This window comes from Helianthus annuus, chromosome 1 (genome assembly GCF_002127325.2).
Source record: "Helianthus annuus cultivar XRQ/B chromosome 1, HanXRQr2.0-SUNRISE, whole genome shotgun sequence".
NCBI lineage: Eukaryota > Viridiplantae > Streptophyta > Magnoliopsida > Asterales > Asteraceae > Helianthus > Helianthus annuus.
The window spans coordinates 132,480,273-132,503,017 of NC_035433.2; the positions used below are offsets into that span (position 1 = coordinate 132,480,273).

Genomic DNA, 22,745 nt, shown 5'->3' on the forward strand with positions numbered 1-22,745 from the left:
AAAGCGGTACCAATGTGGTAAAGTACCGAAATACCGGTACCGTATCGGTACCGAATCTATAAATACGATACGGTAATCGGTATCCACATTTCCTCAATTTCGGTAACGGTATTTACGGTATCGGTACCGGTACGGTACTGGTATTGTACCGATCTCATCCCTAGCCCGGGCAGACGCCAAGGCCCAAAAGGTTTATAGGGCCCAACAAAAATTTAGGGTCAAAATTTTTAAATGAGCACTGTTATCTTAAATGTTTAATAAATGACTTTAGTAACAAAAAATGAAGCTAGATTAATGGTTAAGATACTTAAATTTGAAAACCAAGGTCATGAGTTCTAAACCCTTCCTTTACATTTTTATTTCCTAAACAATTTTCAGTTAATCCCATGCATTTTTTATTTCCTAAACTGTTTTAAACTATCAATTCACTTAATTAATTGACTCTTCGATCTTGTTAACAAGATAATTATATGATTAATTGGTTAATGTTTTGGGTTATAATCTTGAGGTCATGAGTTCAAACCCCATGATTAGCATGTCATATCGTGGTTTCCTGATATATATTTGATGAGTTTATATTATACCAATTTTTTTGTTTCGCCCGGGGCCCAATTTTTTTTATAATTCTCGGAGACGGCCTTGTGTGGCAGATTCGAAATGTAAAGTAACTCGAATTTTTACCGTCTAAATGAAAACGTATTATATTTGACCCGACTTGTTTCTAAACAAAAGTTATGTCAAAACGTAGACAAAGTAAAAAGCTCACATAAATATAAGCACGGAAACGTATTATATTTTATCTGACTTATTCGCGAAAGAAATTTATGTTGAAACGTTAACTAACTTACGTAAAAAAAAAAAAAAAAAAAAAAAAACCGTATTATGTTTGAGACTACCTATTTCTCAAAAAAAAAAAAATTATGGCAGCATCGAAACATAAAGTAACTAGAATTTTTTACCATCTAATGTAAATGTATTATAGTTGATCCGACTTATTTTAAAAATCTATGTCAAAATATAAACCAACTAAAATGGTACAAAAACGTATTGCATTTGAGCCTATCCGTTTCCAAATTTAAAAAAAAAAAAAAAATCTATGTCAAAATATAAACCAACTAAAATGGTACAAAAACGTATTACATTTGAGCCTATCTGTTTAAAAAAAATAGACTGAAGCGCAAATCAACTTACCAATACGTAAAAAAAAAAAAAAAAAAAAAAAAGCAGCACGTAAAAATTGATTATAAGCTTTTAAAAAATTGAAGGGTTGTAAGCACGATGGTGAATTCGTTTTGAAAACGAAAATCAAAATGACACTAAAAGATTAAAAAAAAAAGAAACAGTCACGTGGAGTACGTATCTTGTTATTGTAGGTTTATATAAAATAGTATTTATAAGGTGAATTCACAACCACTAATATTAAAATACAATCAAAATAATATTAAAATACATTCCAAATAATCAAGAACCACTAGAATCAAACTCACTCCTAGCCACAAAAAAAAGTCACAGCGTACCAAGTGTGAGCGATCCACTGTCTTCAAAATCTCAAAAAATCTCCTCCTTATCATCTTCACCCTCCAACCAAATTCACAAAATCTACAACATGAAGATTCAATGCGACGTATGCGAGAAATCCCCAGCAACCCTAATCTGTTGCGCCGATGAAGCAGCACTGTGTGCGAGATGTGACGTTGAAGTTCACGCAGCAAACAAGCTAGCAAGCAAGCACCAGAGGCTGCTACTCAACAACACACTCTCCGATAAGTTACCGCCGTGTGATATCTGTCAAGAGAAAACGGCGTTTATATTCTGTGTGGAAGATCGGGCTCTGTTTTGTCGTGATTGTGACGAGCCAATTCATTCTGCGGGTACTCTTGCTGCTAATCATCAGCGGTTTTTGGCTACTGGAATAAGGGTGGCGGTTGGATCTGGTTGTTCGGGTGTGGGGAGTGAGAAGAATACGTATGAACCGTTGCCGCCGGCTGCTGAGGTTAAGATTGCGGCTGTGCCGGAGATTGTTCCGGTGAAAACTCCGGTGCAGCAAGTTGGTGGGTATGGTTCACCGGCGTGGGGTGTTGATGATCTGTTGCAGTTTGATGATTTTGAGCCCTCTGATAAGGTAACTACACTAAAAATGTATTTATTTTTAACTTTTTTTTACATGATATTATTAGGGGGTAAATGAGACTAACTTGGTTAATCTTGAACTCGGCTTGTTTAACTTACTTAAGCAAAAGCTCGCCTTATTTTGAACTCTATTCTGATCAATGGTTTATCAAGCTCGAGTTCGGCTTTTTTATTATATATTAGTTCCTTTATATATAAATAATTTTAGATTTTTTTATGGTCTCGGTCTCGGGCTCATTGTTAAACAAGTTTATTTTAATGCTTTAGGCTCTTTAAATTCAGCTTGATTCGAGCTTATAAACGAGCCACTCTCGAGCAGCTCACATGCTTGATTCGAGCTTTTAAACGAGCCACTCTCAGAGCAGCTCACATATAGATTGGCTCTTTTACAATGATATATATATAAAAAAGATAATAATTTTAACAGAATTTACAATTACAATTTATAGGGTAGGGATAGTGTACATTAATTCAGAAGTGTGAGAAGTGTATTATAACACTATATAACACCATATAAACACCGTATAACACTGTGTAACACCATATAACACCATATAACACTATGTAACACTATATAACAATATATAACACTATACATCTATCATATAAATGCTATCAGACAAAATATAGTGTTATATTTGTTATAAGTGTTATATGGTGTTACATCGTGTTACCCGGTGTTTATATGGTGTTATATAGTGTTATATATAGTGTTATATATAGTGTTATAATACACTTCTCACACTTCTGGATTAATGTACAGGATCCTCTACCATAATTTATATATATATATATATATATATTAACTTTTTTGTTTTAAATCAAACGAACCAAATGAGCGAGTCAACTAGGTAGCTAACGAGTGAGTCAACAAACGAGCTTTTACTTTGGCTCGTGCTCAGCTCATTTACAAATTTCGGAGCCAAGCCGACTCACCTCGTTCACTCGTTTATGAATGAGCCAAAGTCGCATGTTTATTAAATAACCCTATAACAATTAAACATATGAAAGTTATTTCACATAAATCTATGATGAATACTAAAATCTAATTCCATTGATGTGCAGAAAGAACAACTCGAATTCGGGGATATCGAGTGGTTAACCGACTACGATGTGTTTGGCGATACAGCTGCCGAAGTTCCTCAACTTCCAGCGTCACAACCGATCAACACCGGCTCATTCAGGCAAACGAAGCTATACGGGTCGAATAACAAGAGACCTAGATACGATCTACCGTATATTGAAGATGATGATGAGCACAACTTCATGGTCCCTGATCTTGGCTAGACTGAAAGATATGTTTCGAAATATCTGTTTGGTCCTCCTATTTTTAAATAATTGTGTTTTGGTCCCTCCGGTTCTAAGATGATCTATTTACCCCCCCCCCCCCCCTCCTATTTAACCGTTGGTTAACGAGGGTTACGTGTTGGTGATGGCGATGCGACTACAAGTCCAGTACTATGACTAGTATTATTAGTGATGGGCTGAAAGTGTATATCATTCATAGTATGAGGACCAATTATTAATTAGTTCTAAGTCCATATTATGGATGTTTGATTATATTTTTATGTAGTGTTGTTATGTAATTTTTAGTGTTGAGTTAAAATCACTTAGTATGTCAGTTTGGTGATTATTTATGGATAGTAAGTGTTGTTATATGGACTCTAATGTAATCAACTAGTAATTTTTAATTCTAAGTTTTTTGATTTGTTTTGATTTTGTTCTTTGACATTCTGTTAAAAACTATGGTATTGTGATGATTCAATAACAGAAACAACAAGAACTACACAAAATAGCGACAAAACAAAGTGACAAAATCTTATTTAACCCAAACCAAAAAAGTACCCCCCAAACCCTAGATCTTACAATCGTAAGATCAATACAAAGAGGAACGATACAACCAGACTTGATGATCATCCACTGATGATCATCTATACCAACAAGTACAGCAGATCTCTCCAACAGATGAGAGAAGACAAAGTACAACCGGAGATACAACCGGAGATAACAAACCCTAGATCTAAACAGAGAAACGTAACAATAATTGGGAGTGAATAATGATCGAATGAGAGAGAAAGTGACTTTTATACTCCTGCTGATCAACAGATTCACTTAGCACCTTGAAGTATCAGAATGTCCATAATACACCCCTGCAAGTTACAACGGACTACCTCCAAAATATCTGGCCCATGAATCTGTTATAACAACTTAAACAATAATAACGATCAGTAGACACAGCCCACATATTAGGCCCAATAAATAAAACAGTATAACCCAAATTGAATGAACAGCCCAGTATCTTTTAACACTCCCCCTTCATTCAATTGGGTTTAAACAAATCCAATAATCCCAAACGATCACAAAAACCATTATGTTGAGTAATACTCAGCCCTTTTGTAAAGATGTCTGCCAGTTGATCCTCGGATTCAACCTTTGTTGTAACAATGAAACCATTCGACACCTTCTCTCTTAAAAAATACAAATCAATCTCAAAATGTTTCGTACGCTCATGAAACACAGGATTTGCAGCTATTGACATAGCTGCACTACTATCACAAAATACTTGTATTGGAAGACTACATTTGACATTCAACTCATTTAAAACATTCACAATCCACACAAGTTCACAAGTAGCTGAGCACATGGCACGGTACTCAGCTTCACCAGTCGATCTTGAAACCGTGGATTGCTTTTTACTTTTCCACGAAACAAGATTTTGACCCAAAAATATACAGAAACCAGTGACAGACTTACGAGTATCCAAACATTTAGCCCAATCAGAATCTGCATAACAGGACAGATCAAAACTACCACTCTTTTTGAACATTAAACCTTTACCTGGACTAAGTTTTAGATACCGTAACAACCTTAAGGCAATTTTCAAATGAACAGTCAACGGCTTATGCATAAATTGGCTTAAGTACTGAACAGAATAACTAATATCAGGACGAGTTATAGACAAATAGATTAACTTACCAATCAATTTTTGATAATTGGTAATATCAATCAACTCAGTCCTATCACTTTCAGCCCTCTTATTCACAACATGACTCAACTCTATTGGAGTATTTACAGGTTTACACCCAAGATACCCAAATTCAGCTAACAACTCCAAACAATATTTACGTTGATTCAAACACAGCCCACTTTTATCATATACAACTTCCAAACCAAGAAAATACTTTAGTATTCCCAGGTCTTTAATTTGGAAATTATTACTAAGCAAAGTTTTCACTTTATTGATTTCCAAATCATTATTACCAGTTACAATTATGTCATCAACATACACAAGTAACACAACAAATACAGAGGGCTTGGATAAAACATACAACGAATGATCACAAGAACTTTGAACAAATCCTATACCAAGCAAAACATCAGTTAGCTTTTCATTCCACTTTCTAGGGGCCTGTTTCAGCCCATACAAAGACTTAACTAATTTACAGACCTTAGACTCATTTTTGCTATAATAACCTTCAGGAAGAGTCATATAAACATCTTCCGATATTGAGCCATATAAAAACGCATTATTTACATCTAATTGGTATAATGACCAATTATACTGAACAGCCAAGCTCAAGACACATCTTATAGTAACCATTTTGACTACCGGTGAAAAGGTTTCACCAAAGTCAATCCCTTCCCGTTGGTTATACCCTTTAGCAACTAACCTCGCTTTATAGCGCTCAATCTCACCATTAGACCGATACTTAATCTTGTAGACCCATTTACATCCAATGGGTTTCCTACCACTAGGTAAGTCAACAAGTTCCCAAGTGTTATTCCGCATTAAGGCTTCCATTTCAAGGTTCATTGCTTCAACCCACTTAGAATCCTTTGAAGCCTCATTATAACAACTGGGTTCAGTTGACTTACTTAGTTTACTAATAAAGCTCACATTTTCAGCAGATAAACATGCATAATTCACAACTTTATTAATATCATATTTCACATTACCACTTAACACAAAATCCTGGAATTTTTTAGGAAAAGATACATTTCTAGAAGACCGTCTAAGACCTTCTAGATTTCCCTCAGCTGGGCTGATCTCATCAGTCGACACAACAGTGTCCTCTGCCCTGCCAGACTCCCTACTACTACTACCTTCTACACTAGAACCTAAGTTATGACCTGAACTACTTAGACCAGGAGCGGCAGACGTAGAGGGACCTGGCTGCTGATCATCACTGACTGTGTCGTGAGAATCAGTAGTACCCTCTTCATCATTGGGAGTTAAAGAAAACTCAGGTGAATTTGTTTCATTTTTATCAAAAAAGTTTATCAAGTTTAAACTGTTATCAATATTAACTTCACCATTAATTTGTTTAGACTTAAAAGGATACACATGTTCATAAAACTTGACATCTCTAGAGAAAAAAACCTTTTTCTCATCTATACTCCAAAGTTTATAACCCTTTTTTACATTAGAGTACCCTATCAAAACACACTTATCAGCATGATAAGCAAATTTGTCAGGTTCATTCAAAATAGTACTGAAACAAAGACACCCAAAATTTCTAAAATAAGACAGAGAGGGTCTAAAACCAAACATTAGCTCATATGGACTCTTTCCACTTAACACAGAAGATGGCAACCTGTTAATGATATACACAGCAGTTAGCACACAGTCACTCCAAAATCTTAAAGGAAGGCCACTCTGAAACATTAAAGTTCTGGCTGTATTTAAAAGATGTCTGTGCTTACGTTCAACTACCCCATTCTGTTGTGGGGTATATGAACATGAAGTCTGATGCACAATACCTTTCTGTTTACAAAATGTACTCATTTGATTATTTATAAATTCTGTACCATTATCACTTCTAAACATCTTTACCTTCTTTTTAAACTGTGTTAATACAAGTTCATAAAAGTATTTCAAATTTTCAAACACTTCAACTTTACTTTTAAGCATATAACACCAAACAGTTCTAGTAAAGTCATCAACAACAGTTAGAAAATATTTATAACCTTCATAGCTAGACACCTTGTAAGGTCCCCACAAATCCAAATGTATTAGATCCCCTAATTCCTTTGACTTATGATCACTCAAAGGAAAAGGAACCCTAACCTGTTTGGACCTGTGACAAACCTCACAAGGATTATGTTCAACATTTTTAACATCCAAACTATCTTTTAACACAGCCAAAACTTGATCAGACGGATGACCTAACCTACTATGCCAAAGATCAGATTTAACAGAACTATTAAAGCACAAATTAGCAAAATTACCATTTCTACCAACAAAATACAACCCATTCTCTTGTCTACCAATCACCAGAATTTTCTTTGACCTCAAATCCTGTAACATACAGTTGTTCTCATTAAACAAGACAGCTATTTTATTGTCTTTTGCTAACTTGTGAACAGACAATAAATTGACACTATACCCAGGAACATAAAAAACATCTTTTATAATAACATTGTTAATCAATTTAAGATCACCAATTTTTAACACACTAACACTTGTTCCATTTGGGTGACCAACCTTTAACCCACACTCAGACACATCTATACAATTAAACATGTCCTTATCACTTTTAATCATGTGCTGATTAGCACCTGAATCAACAACCCAATTATATTCATGACTAAAACACACACTGCTAGAACAACTCAAAAAACCAGACATACAAGCAGACATACCTCCCATATTGGACTTCTCCTGATCCCCATCAGGTTTTTCACCAACTAAACTCATTAGCTTTGCAATCTGTTCTGGAGTAAAAGGCAAAGCAGACACAGCAGAACTAGAAGGACCAGAAGACATACCAGACCTACTAGTATTATTACCATTATTTTTACCAAAAGACACATTACCCCTTTTTTTCATACCAGGTGGATAACCAATTATTTCAAAACACCTATCAACAGTATGACCTATCATATTACAATGAGTACACTTTAGATTTGAATTAGGTCCTCTAAAATTTCTTTTTGATGTGTTTTGATTAGATTGATTAGACCTAGCCACATAAGAGACACTTTGACTCTTAGAACCACTACTTGAGAGTCTATGTGACTCCTCTCTAGAAACAATAGAGAAAGCAACTTTAACTGATGGAAATGTTTCTCTTGTTAAAATATTAGTTCTCACAGGTTGATAGATATCATCAAGCCCCATGAGAAACTGCATTAACTTTATAAGAGCAGAGAAGTCATTATAGTCCTTAGCAGCTTGACAAGAACATGAAGGCAGTTGAAGCATTGCATCAAACTGCTTCCACATTGTTGTCAACTTATTATAATATTCAGCAACAGTACTACCATTTTGAGCAATACAGTTTATTTTCTTATACAGATCATAGACAACAGAACCATCAATCTTATCAAAAGACTCTTTTAAATCAGTCCAAACTTCAGAAGCTAGTTTAGAAAAAACTTGACCAAGAAACAACTCTTCTGAAACAGAATTCAATAACCAAGTAAGTACAACAGAATTGCATCTATCCCACTGAGCAGCTAATATCTCATCATCCTTAGACTTTTCCACCTTACCATCTATAAACCCATACTTGTTTTTAGCTTCTAAAGCCAACTTCATAGCACTAGACCACACAGCATAATTCTCAGTACCTTTGAGTTTAACACTAACAATGGTTAAACTACTGGAGTCACTAGGGTGTAAGTACAATGGATCTCCTATATCCAATTTACCAATCAAAGTCTGAGAAGTACTAGGAGCAGGTTCAGGAGGCATAATGACAAACAATAATAAGATACCAGATATACAAACAAACACCAGCAGGTAAACACCAAATATACAAACAAACACCAGCAGGTAAACAACAGCAAACACACAGAACAAAAGACAAAACAGCCAAAAAACACTATGGCGAAACTGAGTCAGGGACCAGATTCCAGGTTCATCACTCAATAGGTGCCTGGACAAGCCTTTACTCAGAAGCCAATCTACCCTAGACAATCAATAACAATCAAGAACAAATATATGTGCCGGTCCTCACTACCCCGACTTCAACTACTCCAATCAACAGAAATAAAAAAGAGAGATAGAACCAGCTTACAGTGGGTGCAATAAAACCTTCGAAGATCACCAGATCTGTAGTTTTCAAGAACTACTGGATCTGATGCAAGAAACCACAAGAAAACCCTTCTGGTCAGTTTGCCCTAGATCTTCTAAGGATCTAGAGACCAACACAGAAGTCTTGACAAGAAGAGGGTACAAAGATCCTTCAGATAGTGAACAGATCTAACCAGATCTGTTAACAACCAGCCAACCCTTAGCTAGGGTTTAGTCCAATCACCACCAAGAACAACCAGATCTAACCAGATCTGATATCAACACAAGTTTCCGAGCACAGAAACCCTAAACAAACAACAATAAAGAAACTAATCAGAAAACACAAGACCAAATGCAGCGGATATACAACCAGATCATCAACAGGAGCTCAAGGCTCTGATACCATGTTAAAAACTATGGTATTGTGATGATTCAATAACAGAAACAACAAGAACTACACAAAATAGCGACAAAACAAAGTGACAAAATCTTATTTAACCCAAACCAAAAAAGTACCCCCCAAACCCTAGATCTTACAATCGTAAGATCAATACAAAGAGGAACGATACAACCAGACTTGATGATCATCCACTGATGATCATCTATACCAACAAGTACAGCAGATCTCTCCAACAGATGAGAGAAGACAAAGTACAACCGGAGATACAACCGGAGATAACAAACCCTAGATCTAAACAGAGAAACGTAACAATAATTGGGAGTGAATAATGATCGAATGAGAGAGAAAGTGACTTTTATACTCCTGCTGATCAACAGATTCACTTAGCACCTTGAAGTATCAGAATGTCCATAATACACCCCTGCAAGTTACAACGGACTACCTCCAAAATATCTGGCCCATGAATCTGTTATAACAACTTAAACAATAATAACGATCAGTAGACACAGCCCACATATTAGGCCCAATAAATAAAACAGTATAACCCAAATTGAATGAACAGCCCAGTATCTTTTAACACATTCTTAGTAATGATTTTACTTTAATTTTAGCTAACGTAATGTTGTAACATATCAATGATTTTATTGGTTTTTTTGCATGTGTTACTTGTTTGGCCAGTTATTTTTAACGGTTTAAGTGTTCAAATAACCTTTTTACGAATTTTGAGAATTTAGATGTTATTAACTCTTATATTGTGGTGATTAGTATGTGATAATTAGTTATATTGACTGGAAATTCCAAAATTCCAACTAAAACGTCATCAACATAGTTTTTATGTGTATTCAAAATCGTACAAAAAATTAGGTAAACATAATCAGTTTCACACACAAACTTTCAAAGGTAAAAAGCTCTATGAGAAAACATTTGACTTATACCAACCAACAAATCGTCCTGTTCCATTCCAAATTAGCATTCTATAGTTTGAGGTAATCCATGTAACAATTAATACCATCGGTTTCGAACATCAGGAGCTTAGACTATGCGTAGTGGAAGCTTTGAGCGGACCTGAGGCGTGCCACCTAGGAATGGCCTACCGTTTTTGGAGTCATGCCGGTTGTGGTGCTCAGCTACGAAGAGGAACAAGCAATCCATCAAGAGCTACGCAAGCAACAGAGAAACACATAATTTTCTCATCACGGATTTAGTTGAACATAAATGGATCCATCATCATACACGAGATGATAAGTAGTATTGTTTTCTTATTTGTGTAACGCTTTGAAATATTTATATTAATGTTTTTAATGTTAAATTTATAAATGTTTAAAAATTATTTTTGGTTAAATGTTTAAATATAATGTAAGTTAAAAATCTATATCTATACATCCTAATAAAGAACATACCTAGGGTGCCACATGACACTTTTCTAGCCTCCATTTCACACATGGCATTTTTTAGGCTACACTTTGACACATGACACTTTTCAAGTCTCCACAATGGTTCTTTTCTCCTGCATAAACAACCATCCTTTATTTTCCGGTTTTTTAAGGACCCGTTTAACAATATGGATCTAAGAACGGATTAGGTATAAATACTCATAACCCATCTATAGTTTTCATTATTCCTCAAATCGATGGGTTTCTGCAACTCAGACCCACCGCTCTTTCTTCTTGCTTTAGAAATCCGTCCAAAATAATACTCTTAGATGAAATCGTTTGACCGGTAAAACTACACCACGCTTTCTCACACACACGATTCGATCAAACGCCTCTTTCAATGAAACCCTAATCTCCTTTTTCAATTTGATGCTCTCAGTTTCGTTTATGTTTTGACGCATTGCAATACCACACAAACTCAATCATCGGTAATTTTGTTCTCAATTTCGTTTATGTTGAAGCATTGCAATGCCACCACCCTCACTCGATCTGTAACCCTCACTGATTTCCCATCGTCCACCACCGGAGAACCATCATTGCCGTCCATCTCCGATTCATCGCCACAAATTTTAGGGTTTTTACCATTCGCTCTCTATATTCGTAAGTTTTCTTATTTAGTTTTCAAATATATCTTCGTTTATTCGCATGTGCATATCCAATCTGATTATTATTATCTATCGTTTTGGTTTATAATTTCCGCTTGGTGTTAGTTATATTTCTTTGTATTGTCTAATTAGTTTTTGAATTGTAATTGAGTTATAAGCATGCTGGTTGATTCGATCTTGAGTTTCAATTTGGGGCACAAAGTTTGTTAATTTAATTTATTATTAAGGTAACAATAGGTTTTTGATTTTGAGCCTACATTGAAGTTTCTTGACTTGATTTTGGCCTGATATTGAAATTTGTTAATGATTTTTGTTAGTCTCACAAGGTTTGACATTGATATATTTATGAATGTGGATATTATATAACAATTAGATTAATTATTTGTGGTACTTGATAAATTAGATTATCATTCATGTGTGTGTCTAATGAGGATTTGACATTGATTCCTTTCATGCTAGGGCAAGAAAGTATATGATGTGATTGTTACCTAGGTGTTCATGTCATAATATATGTAATAGTTAAGCGGGTATATTCACATTGATTCTGATTGAAGGATTAGGAAGCGCTACAAATGAGAGATAATGAAGGAACCAGTCGAAATCTATGAATTAGGGATTCAGGTTGGAAGGCATCTCTTATGGCGTTGGAAGGTCTGTTACATTTTATCTCTGCACATGGGAATTTTTTTCGAGGTAGATAACTTTTGTGTATTAGTAGTGCTCATGTAAGATGATATGTATATGTAGTTCACCATGCTGCAGCTTCTCCTGTATCCTGAATTTGACGACTCAGCCCAGTTGTCACAGGTACACGGTATTCTCTCATAACATTGTGGAAGGTTCCATGATATGCTTATTTCACAGGTATTATGCGATTCTAACATTATATTCGATGGTCTCATATTGAAACAAATAAGCTTCTTGCTGAACTTCTAGAGGCAAAATAAGCAAGCGACAGGTAGGATTATATGAGCCATGAACAACCTTTTCTTCATGGTGTAAGTTTCTTTTCCACTTTTTTGGTTATCAAGCAAGAGGTTCTTTGCCATCCAAATTTGATTGTGACTACGCATATGTAAGTTTATTTTATTTCATTACAATTAGAGTTAAAGCTTAGGTTTCCTTAGAAGCCTTTGAAGGATAGGCAATGAACTAATGAAAACGATAATGGCAATGTAGGTACTTGGACATATTTGTTACCATATCCTAGAAGTTGATCTTAAGGGTTGTATCGCCACTTTAACCAACTTCAAGAATGTAGGACCGGTTTTTCGACCGTTCGATTGCGTAACGAACGTTTCACGTGCGGAATCCGTGAACGTGCGTGACCGAACACACAATAATGTACTACTAACGTGATTCCATTGCAAGATTTGACGTGTACGATACAAGAATCACGATTACACCACTTTCTCTCTCTAGACTTTCTCTCTCTAAACTTGGATCTCCACCAACACAAATGTGAGAGAAGTCTTCCAAAAACTAACTAATGACATGACATAACCACCTATTTATATGGTCAAGGCACTTTAATGATAGTTATCATTAATTACAAGTTTGCCACCTTGCCATTTCTATCTAGATACGACATTATGCGCTTGATTCCTTCCGGCTTTTCACTACGACTCGGATTGACGAAGGCGATAGACAATAAATGCATCAACAATCTCCCCCTTGGATATTGCCGTAGTCAATCTCGTAGCGAAACTCGTCTTTCTTTCTCTCTAAGACTCGAACGAAGATGTAGTCGACAGACAACTGCACTAACAAACTCCCCCTTGGATGTTGACGGAATCTTTAGTGAGAGTCTTCAAATACTCTTGCTCGAACAGAATCCTGGTGGATCTGTATTTTCTTCAGCTTCCGTTGCTCTCTTTCTTCAGGCCCTTCAGGCTCCCCCTTTCGTCAAGCTTCCGTGCTTTTGGGATCGACACCTGGCTTTCCAGATACAAGCTCCTTTAGCGTTGAGCTCGTCTTCAGACTCCCCCTTAGACTTAGCTGTCGGGATCGTAGTCTGGCTTTTCGTAGCAACAAATACGGTCACTGCACTCCAATCGTTGTATCTCCAATCTCCGCCTCGGTTGGTGAAACCTGCACATCTCAAGCACTCTATTACAAACCAATAAAGTTGTGATTCAACTTAATGAATCAACTAAACATTTGAGAATTTTCATATTTAAAACTGATTAAAAATTCGAAACATTCCAAATTCTGATTCAAATTAACGAATCATCTTAAACATTTCAAACCAATTAACCAACCTGTCTGTTCATCATGTTTAGCCTTTGAGATTTTGAATGTCAGCTTTTCAATATCAGTTGTCGAAAATCTTTTTGGATTTTTCAAAATAAGAAACATAAATGCAAAAACAGAAATTAAATGCAGAAATGAAATATGTACAAACATATTTTTGTGAGTTTGTGCAAGAGGATCATATCAGTTTTGAGACACATCACAAGCACCGTTAAGCTTTTAATCGTTTTAAGTTCTAAACGATTCACGTTGATTGACGATATAGTTGTCCTCTTAAATTTTCATACAATTTTCAATCTATTCAGGATACTATTTAAGTGTTTTATGAACTTAGTTCAATTCATGTGTCCCACCTCTTGAATATACTCTCGTATCCAGAATCCCAATATTCAGTCTTACAGGCAAGAATACTACAATGATATCTGTTCATAAATTAGGGGTTAAATGCGAGAACTGAGGGATCTCAGGTCAGAACTTCCGTTCAGCAGAGAGATATCAGCTTCGACTTAGCAGTGTGTCCCCTTTAGAGGATCTTTTCAGCTACAACAGATGATTATCAATTTTATTGTCTAATCAGCTGAGGGCTTTATGCTATGTTTCAAGCATTTTGCGGAAAGTATTAGCCAAGGACTAGGTCAGAACTACCGTTCAACAGAAGTCCCGGAATAATACCCCAGACATCATAGAGTATAAACACCTAGTATATCAGAATACGAGACCTTTCAAACGAGATTTCAGGGGTTACCTATATATCCAAGTAGTGTTCCCCACGAATTTCACAAGTTTGAAATTTTAGGTTTATATCCCGAATAAATCTACTAAATGTACAAAAACCTATCGTCACATCATCAGTGAGACCGTTTATTACATTTGACATTACATTTCTTTAGCGTGTTGTGATAGTCTACTGATGTACTATCATTTCCTCTTTTTTTCACAACAAAACTCGTTTTTGATTTTTTCGATGTTTTTGACTTTTTCAAATTTTCTAATTTTTTTAAAATTTTTCTCCCCCTAAAATCAAAATATGTTTCAATTTTGATTTTCTGAGAAAATTTGAAACAAACTGTACAAACTTGACAACTTGATGAGAATCACTTCAATTCTCTATCCACCTGGCATAAACAATCAGAACTCCCCCTCACAACAAACTATATTCCCATTAAGATTTCAAAACACTTAAGTTTGTTTTAATCAAAATGGTTTTTCCGGAAAATTAGTTTTGTGTGACATTTCATAAACACGGGGTTTCATCACTTTGTTTTTCAAATTACCACTTGTAGGAAAAATGAATCAAGTACAACTTAATGTCCCTGATTTATCTTTTGAAAGACGAAAAATCACCAGAGTGAAATTTCTCAAGAAATATGCCGATTCATGTTCCACGCTTACCAACCTGGGAACTCCGGCAAGTAAGGTTTTTCATTTGAAAAGTTTCACCCAAGCCTGACTGTCCTTGGGTGATTTTGAATTCTTGTTCAATAATGGTGGAAAGTTTTTCTCATCCATTGTTAAACCTGAATTCTCAGATTTTACCTCAATAACCGGCTCTTCTGGTTTTGACGAACCAGAATCATTGCCTGAATGTGGCTTGTCTAACTTTGATGAGCCAGATTCATCGCCTGAAGGTGGCTTGTCTGACTTCGGCACGTCAGATTCATCGCCGACCTTTTCCTTCTTCTTTAACTCCTCTTTTGTCCTCAGATTTGCATCTGACGAATTCGGTTTACTTGACTTTGTTGTCGAGTGAATCGATTCATCAGCACTCTTATTCGATTTGTCGGGTGAACCCGAGGACAAAATCTTTTCCAGATATTCTCTGGCCTTCTTCCTCTTCTTTCTCAGTTTGTCTTTTTGCCCTTGAGAAAACTTCACTTTCTTTCCTTGAACTTTAGGTTCTTGGACCTTCTGTTCTTTGACATTCTATTCTGAAACTTTCAGTTTCTTGGGCTTGACAGTGACTGGTTTCTTTGCCAACTTCTGAGAATTAACCCTCAATCTTTCACTTGATTTCCTTGGGCAATCTCTCGCAATGTGACCTTGGATTTGGCAATTATAGCATCTCCTCTTCTCAAATCTCTGTCTCTGGCAGTTAACAGCAATGTGTCCTTGATATCCACATTTGTAGCACATTCTGTTATCGTACCAATCACCATTGTCATACCAAACGCTCAGATCAAAGCACTGTTTGGCTTAGTGATACTCTTTCCTCTTCTTGATTGTTGGATTTGTCTTTTGAGCACTGTGGTCAAACCTGCACCACTTATTACCAACAATTTTTGAGTTTTCATTTTTCAATTTTTGTGATTTTTGATTGCGATTGGATGATTGATCTGATGAGCTTTTATTATCTTTTTGAACAATTTCAAATTTTTAACTTTTTGTTTTTGTTCTACACTCTTCTTAAAAGGTTTCTGCTTTGAGCATTCACCTATTTCAGTAGATTGCAAAACAGTATTTTTGAATTTTTCTTCTAATTTTAAAAACAATTTTTGTTTTTCAATGTTTTCATTTACATCATCAGATGTCTCATCACAATCTTCAACTTTGACATTGTCAAAGTTTGTGACATCGTCACTTATTGGAACAGAATTGATCGGTTTTGGACATGAAATATTCACATACGTTGAAGAAATCACAAAACCTTTCAATTTATTTTCAAGCTCATTTATTTTCTTTCGAGCTTGATCGCCTTCTTTTTCAAGTTGAATAATCTTCTGAAGATGAGAATCTATCATTTTTTGCTTTTCGATGTTGTTTTTGCTAAACACATCCCTCCCATCTTCAAGAATTTTTATTTGATTTTGAAAATCTTTTTCCATTTTTACTTTTTCATTTTCTGAATTTTTTATTTGATTTTTCAAAATATTTTCTGATTTTTTAAAATTTTCATTTTCTAATGTCAAACTCTCTAAATCCCTCAAGAGTTTGCATTTTCAGTTTTCAGATCTTCACAGTTTAAGCACTTTTCAATCATCTTTACATTCTCAGCTTTCTTCTCAACCTTGATAGCTGAAATGTCTTTAACCTGCTCTTCTACCTCTTGAACGATTTCCTCAGATTTGCATTTGACTTCATCAGTTTCTGCATTACTAATCTTTTGTAGTTCAATTTCTCGCTCTTTAATCTTCTCGATATACATGCCCAAATTCACTTCTAAGTATATCTTCTTCCAATCTGACAAATACGTTCTCCACCCATCATCCGGTAACGCATTTGCTAACTTGTTAATCCATTCCTCATTTGTCTTGGTTATCTTCAAACTCACCATCATCCAATACAGCTCGACATACCTTTTTATCAATTCTTCAATCGATTCTCCATCGATACCTGAAAAATTATTGAACTTGTTCAGTGCAGTATAAATTGCAAAATCCATGTCTTGGTAATGAGAAATACACAGCAACAGATTTTCAATCAATTAGAAAATTTCACAAAAATTTGATGAATATCCGATTGTTGAAAATCCTATGACAACAAATCACTTCGAATTACCTGCAAACACACAAATAAACAATCAGTTTAAACTGAACTGAAACCGTAAAAGTGTGTGTTGATGAAATTGATATAGAAATCGTGTTGAAGATCCGCGAAAATGTTCCAATGAATGCACACTATTAATTCAACTGTCCCCCAAAAATTTCGGCTCAGGTTTTCAACAACTATCTTAACAGAATTGGCCCACTAAGATGAAACTCAAGATATACGGCCCAAAAGAAATCTTGTCTAAAACCTTAACAGATTTAAATCTGTCCAATAACACATAACAAAGTCAACACTTTTTTTTAATTTTTTAAACTGTTTTTACGAAAACCAATTCACACCAATTCACAACATCATCATTTTCATTTTTTATCTTTGCCACTATGTTTTTTTTAGTTTGAATAGTGGGGCGGTGCAATTAAATGGTTGTTTGGCCCAAATTTTAGTAATGGGCGGTGCAAGTAAATGGTTACTTATCAAACTATTAAATGGACGGTGGCCTCTAGAATTTAGTGAGCATCTTAATGAGCTGTGATTTGGCCTTTTTGTTCCACTAAGCCGACCAACCAACAAACATTCACATGCAATATGAAATCAGTAACAGTGGCCGACAACCTGTAATGCTCAGACAAACTTGTGAAGAAGGTGACTAATAAGCGACCCTAAAACCAAATCTTTTGAGCGGTCCAGACTTTGACACAAAAGCGGTTCTCAACTGTTTGAATAAGCAGACAACATATGTAATTATGAGCGACCCAAAGACTGACTAATCAGCAGACCATACCATTTGCCCTATGAGCGAACCAACCTTCTGACCAAAAAAGCGATCCTCAATTTTGATCAAATAAGCGATCCAAAACACTGCATTACGAGCGGACCAACCTGTTTGATGCGAATCGGACCAAAAAATCACGATATCTCCAAAACGACTTGGAGTTTCGATCTGAAACTTGGTAGGGTTGTAGATCGGGTCTATGCGCACAACATATCCAAAAATCAGACGAAATGGACCGTATTTACCCGTTCAATTTGACGAAAAACGATGAAAAACGTGAAAAATGAGTAGAAGATGAAGAAATCGACGAAATCGGATCTGATTTGGCTCTGAAATCGCTGAAATCTGTACGAGAACGATGTGTTTGATCAAGCAATCGAGCTCCTAGCTCTGATACCAATTGTAGGACCGGTTTTTCGACCGTTCGATTGCGTAACGAACGTTTCACGTGCGGAATCCGTGAACGTGCGTGACCGAACATACAATAACGTACTACTAACGTGATTCCATTGCAAGATTTGACGTGTACGATACAAGAATCACGATTACACCACTTTCTCTCTCTAGACTTTCTCTCTCTAAACTTGGATCTCCACCAACACAAATGTGAGAGAAGTCTTCCAAAAATAACTAATGACATGACAGAACCACCTATTTATATGGTCAAGGCACTTTAATGATAGTTATCATTAATTACAAGTTTGCCACATTGCCATTTCTATCTAGATACGACATTATGCGCTTGATTCCTTCCGGCTTTTCACTACGACTCGGATTGACGAAGGCGATAGACAATAAATGCATCAACAAAGAATCCATCTAACAAGTGGTGATGTGGAACTGCTCCAAATATGGTAGGGTATCTCAGGAATCTAGATGTGAGCAACTTTAATTATGATTTCAATAACATTAAAACATATGTGGCTTAAATTTGTTTACAATTAAATTTGTTTACAATTAATAGGCTTTGTTGAGCATCAAGCTTCACAGTCGTGTAATAACAATCGGAAAACCTCTTCTCTATCAAGCATATTTAATCAACAAAAATATTTATTCAACAAAGAGCTAATACAAAAGGTAAAGCTCAAGGTAACCAACTGTAACAACTCTCACAAAAATCAATAATTAGGATGATAATTAGTCAATAAGGAAACCCTAATTGAGACACCCGAGTAATTCTGCATTAACCCTAAAATTTTCAGAACAATCGGAATCAGGATCAGGGCCCCTAAAACTCAAGGGGGGCAAACCCTAGTTGGACGATTATCTAAATAAAACGTTGTTTAAATCTGATTGGTCAAATTAGTTGATTCAGCCAAGCTAGTCCCGAGCCTAGGCAGCCTATAATTAGACTGCTTAGCTTACGGACCGTAAGGGAAATGGCATACGGTCCGTAAGCGAGTCCCAAAAATCACTATAAATAGCCGACCTTGGGACTTGAACAATGAAGTTGAAACGACGCTCAGAATCTCTGTGTACGTCGAGTTATATCAATAACAGTCCACACCACACACCAAATCTCGAAACGCTGCCGCAATCAGGGTATTAACTCGATCGCTGTTCAATTCTTTTCTTTCCGTCAGCTTTTATTTTTGTAAATAATAGCTCGGGATTTTACCCTCTAAATCCCTAAACTCTCCTCGTTATCAGGGTAATAACTCTAATCGCTGCTACGATTCAATCTCCGATCGACTGAAACTATCTGACGGGATGTTTAAGTGATATCCTTTGTCATTAGTCGTGATTCTGACAGGATGTTTAAGTACCACCCGAACTCGGGGAATACTCTGTCATTCGTTGTGAATCCGATGGATGTTTAAGTGATTACACTTTGTCATTCGTTGTGAGGGTTTTTATCTCGTGATTATCGTTAAAGTTGAATTGAGTTAATACACTAATACGAGTTCTTGTGTCTAGAAATTAGAACTCACAATCAGTAAGCTGTTAAACTAGTATATCAAACTTAACAGTTAAGTTAACTGAGTAGATTAATTAATTTGTTAATTAAGTTTAGTATGATTAATTAATCAGTTAATCAATATTAATTAAGCTAAGCAAGATTAATTAAGCTAAGTAAGTTATTTAGTTAAATGGAAAAGCAAACTTAATAGTTAAGGAAACTTAATAATTAAGGAAACTTAATAGTTAAGGAAACTTAATGGTTAAGGAAACTTAATAGTTAAGGAAACTTAATAATTAAGGAAACTTAATAGTTAAGGAAACTTAATGGTTAAGGAAACTTCCTAGCTAAGGAATAAATCTACCTATAAATAGGAAGCTTAGGATTCATTTTTCTTTGCTCATTTCTTTTCTTCTTCTCTCTATACGTTGGTGTTCTAACCAATAATCACCGATGCGATGCTTGTCCGATCGATTCAGGAACCAACTAACGGATGCCAAAGTGCTATACTTTGAGAGTTCGTTAAACGGATGCCAAAGTATTATACTTTGAGAGTTCGTTAAACGGATGCCAAAGTACTATACCTTGTGATTTCGGTAAACGGAATCCAAAGTGTTACACTTTGTGAAATTCATTAAGGTTCGAATCTCGTGACTACCGTTAAGGTTTGATTTGGGTTTTACACAAATACGTATTCCATTCTGTTAAACTATATGTTTAACTACCGAAAATACTTCCCACTACACACTCACAATCAAACAAACTATTAAATCATCAGAAGATCCAGAATAATAAAGTGCATGCTTAATTATCGGAAGAAGTAGAATCAAGAAGCTTGTTTACTCAATCTTGCATGCTTATAAAATGAGTCATTCTCTTTTTATCAACTATTTTACAAAACTCCAAATTATTTTCAAAGTTATAGTTACAGGGATTAAGTCTTTGTAATCACCAAGTTACAGCCGGTATGTAGGGTTTTGTATACATTACTTGCTAATCTTCAACATTGGGGCAGCCAATGGGTGATATGACCATAATCACAGACACCACTGGACAGGTGGGCCAGTGGGTCGAGTGGTAAAGTACCGTGGGTAGTTGGTTTGATAGTAGAGACATTGTAATCGCTCTTAATACTGTGAATTATAACAAATCTGTTTTTATAAAACCTGAATGAACTCACTCAGTATTTCCCGCTGACAAAACCTTTTTAAAACGCGTTTCAGGTAATTACAGTATATTGGAGTAAGAATTGGATCCGGCACCGAAGGCATCAAGAAGTGGCTTATTTTATTAATTAAATCAACTTAAGAAATATTGTTTTTGGGTTTATCCCGTATTAAAAGCTACCTTTGTAAAACATGGAATTTATTCCACCTATTTAAATAAAATCCGGTGTTTCTAAACTCTGATATTTTTCCTAACTCACGGTCCTGATGAAATTTCCGCTGCAATGTTTTTCAAAATAATCACCGGTACCACTGGACTGCTCACGGCACCGATTCCGGCCAGGAGGGGGTCGGGGGTCGTGACAGTAAAAGGTGGTATCAGAGCCACTACTTTAAGCCAATAGGTGTTGTGATAATAATACCTAAGCTTAAATAAAAGAGTTAGGAGATTGCTATTAACTGGTAGCACATCTGATAGTATTTAGACTTGAACATAAGAAAAGATGCCTTAGTATAAGCTAAGCCACTTGTTTACGCAATTAGGTGTTATAATAATACCTAAGTTTAAACGGAGAATTAGAAACTTAATATTATCTGATAGCACTCTGAATGATATTTAGACTTGAACTTAAGAATTTTGCCTTAATCTAAGCTTCAAGATAAAATTACTTATAATGTAATGGATAGTGGTATGCTATAAGAATGACGGTTAGCAGGTAATAGCACTTAATTGCTATTAATTCTTGCTTATTAATATTACTTGGTTTAGAATAAAGATATGTTATGGAAATATAAATTTCCTTGATTCTGGATAAAAGCCCTAATAAAAGAGGCACTTTTAAAATCTTGAAAAGATATTATTTATGGGAAATAGAAAATTTTCTCCGGCAAAACTGGGTATAGAGTAGCAGACTCTCCAGCTTGTCCGGATATACTGAGATTACCTCTCCGGCGCGAACCGGATAAGACGGGGTACATAGTATGTCAAACAAGTGACAAGATTTCCCTAAATAATATCATGAGCTGATATCTGACTTATTTTGGAAATACAAATCTATTATATACATTTAACCTTATGAAAGGTATGTATATTACAGCATGTGAAATATATAAATATATAGATATGTATATCTATAAAGAATTCCAAAAGTCAATTAAGAATAAAGCACAAGCATATGTGTCAATAATAAATATAGATTTCTTTATCAGGAATCTCTCACATATATCTTTAATTTCGATGGCAAACATTCTTTCGTTTGATCATCTACCTCGTAACTCGTGCAACAAAATAATACCAGAAACCCATTAAGTTGGAACACCATCCAAAAAATATAAGAATTACCAATACGTTATCATAAACTATTAACGCAAGTAAGAAACATCTAAAGTTATGCTAATGCACCAGAAAACACAAGAAACCTAAAAATTTTACGTCCACAAGACATCAAAGTGTATCACATACAATTTCCAAGGCAAGACCTTTGAAAAATATAAATTTAGGCACGATGATACCAATACTAAATTCCGTCAGTAAAAGAACTCCTAATCAAAAAGCGGCACTTTGCCACATGATCTTACAAAC

At 35.4% G+C, this 22,745-nt stretch overlaps 2 protein-coding genes across 2 annotated transcripts; one reads left to right on the forward strand and one right to left on the reverse strand.

Annotated features, from left to right (window-relative positions):
• The first annotated feature begins 1,513 nt into the window (after positions 1-1,513).
• LOC110878590 (B-box zinc finger protein 25) lies at positions 1,514-3,846 on the forward strand. Its single transcript, XM_022126928.2, has 2 exons — positions 1,514-2,122; positions 3,196-3,846. Exons 1-2 carry the CDS (start codon positions 1,607-1,609, stop codon positions 3,415-3,417), a joined length of 738 nt encoding a protein of 245 aa, XP_021982620.1. The 5' UTR covers positions 1,514-1,606; the 3' UTR covers positions 3,418-3,846.
• A 3,542-nt stretch (positions 3,847-7,388) lies between these two features.
• On the reverse strand, positions 7,389-8,841 carry LOC118480198. Its single transcript, XM_035974920.1, has 2 exons — positions 7,774-8,841; positions 7,389-7,429 (listed from the first exon to the last, which is right to left on the reverse strand). Exons 1-2 carry the CDS (start codon positions 8,825-8,827, stop codon positions 7,395-7,397), a joined length of 1,089 nt encoding a protein of 362 aa, XP_035830813.1. The 5' UTR covers positions 8,828-8,841; the 3' UTR covers positions 7,389-7,394.
• Between the last annotated feature and the right edge of the window lie 13,904 nt (positions 8,842-22,745).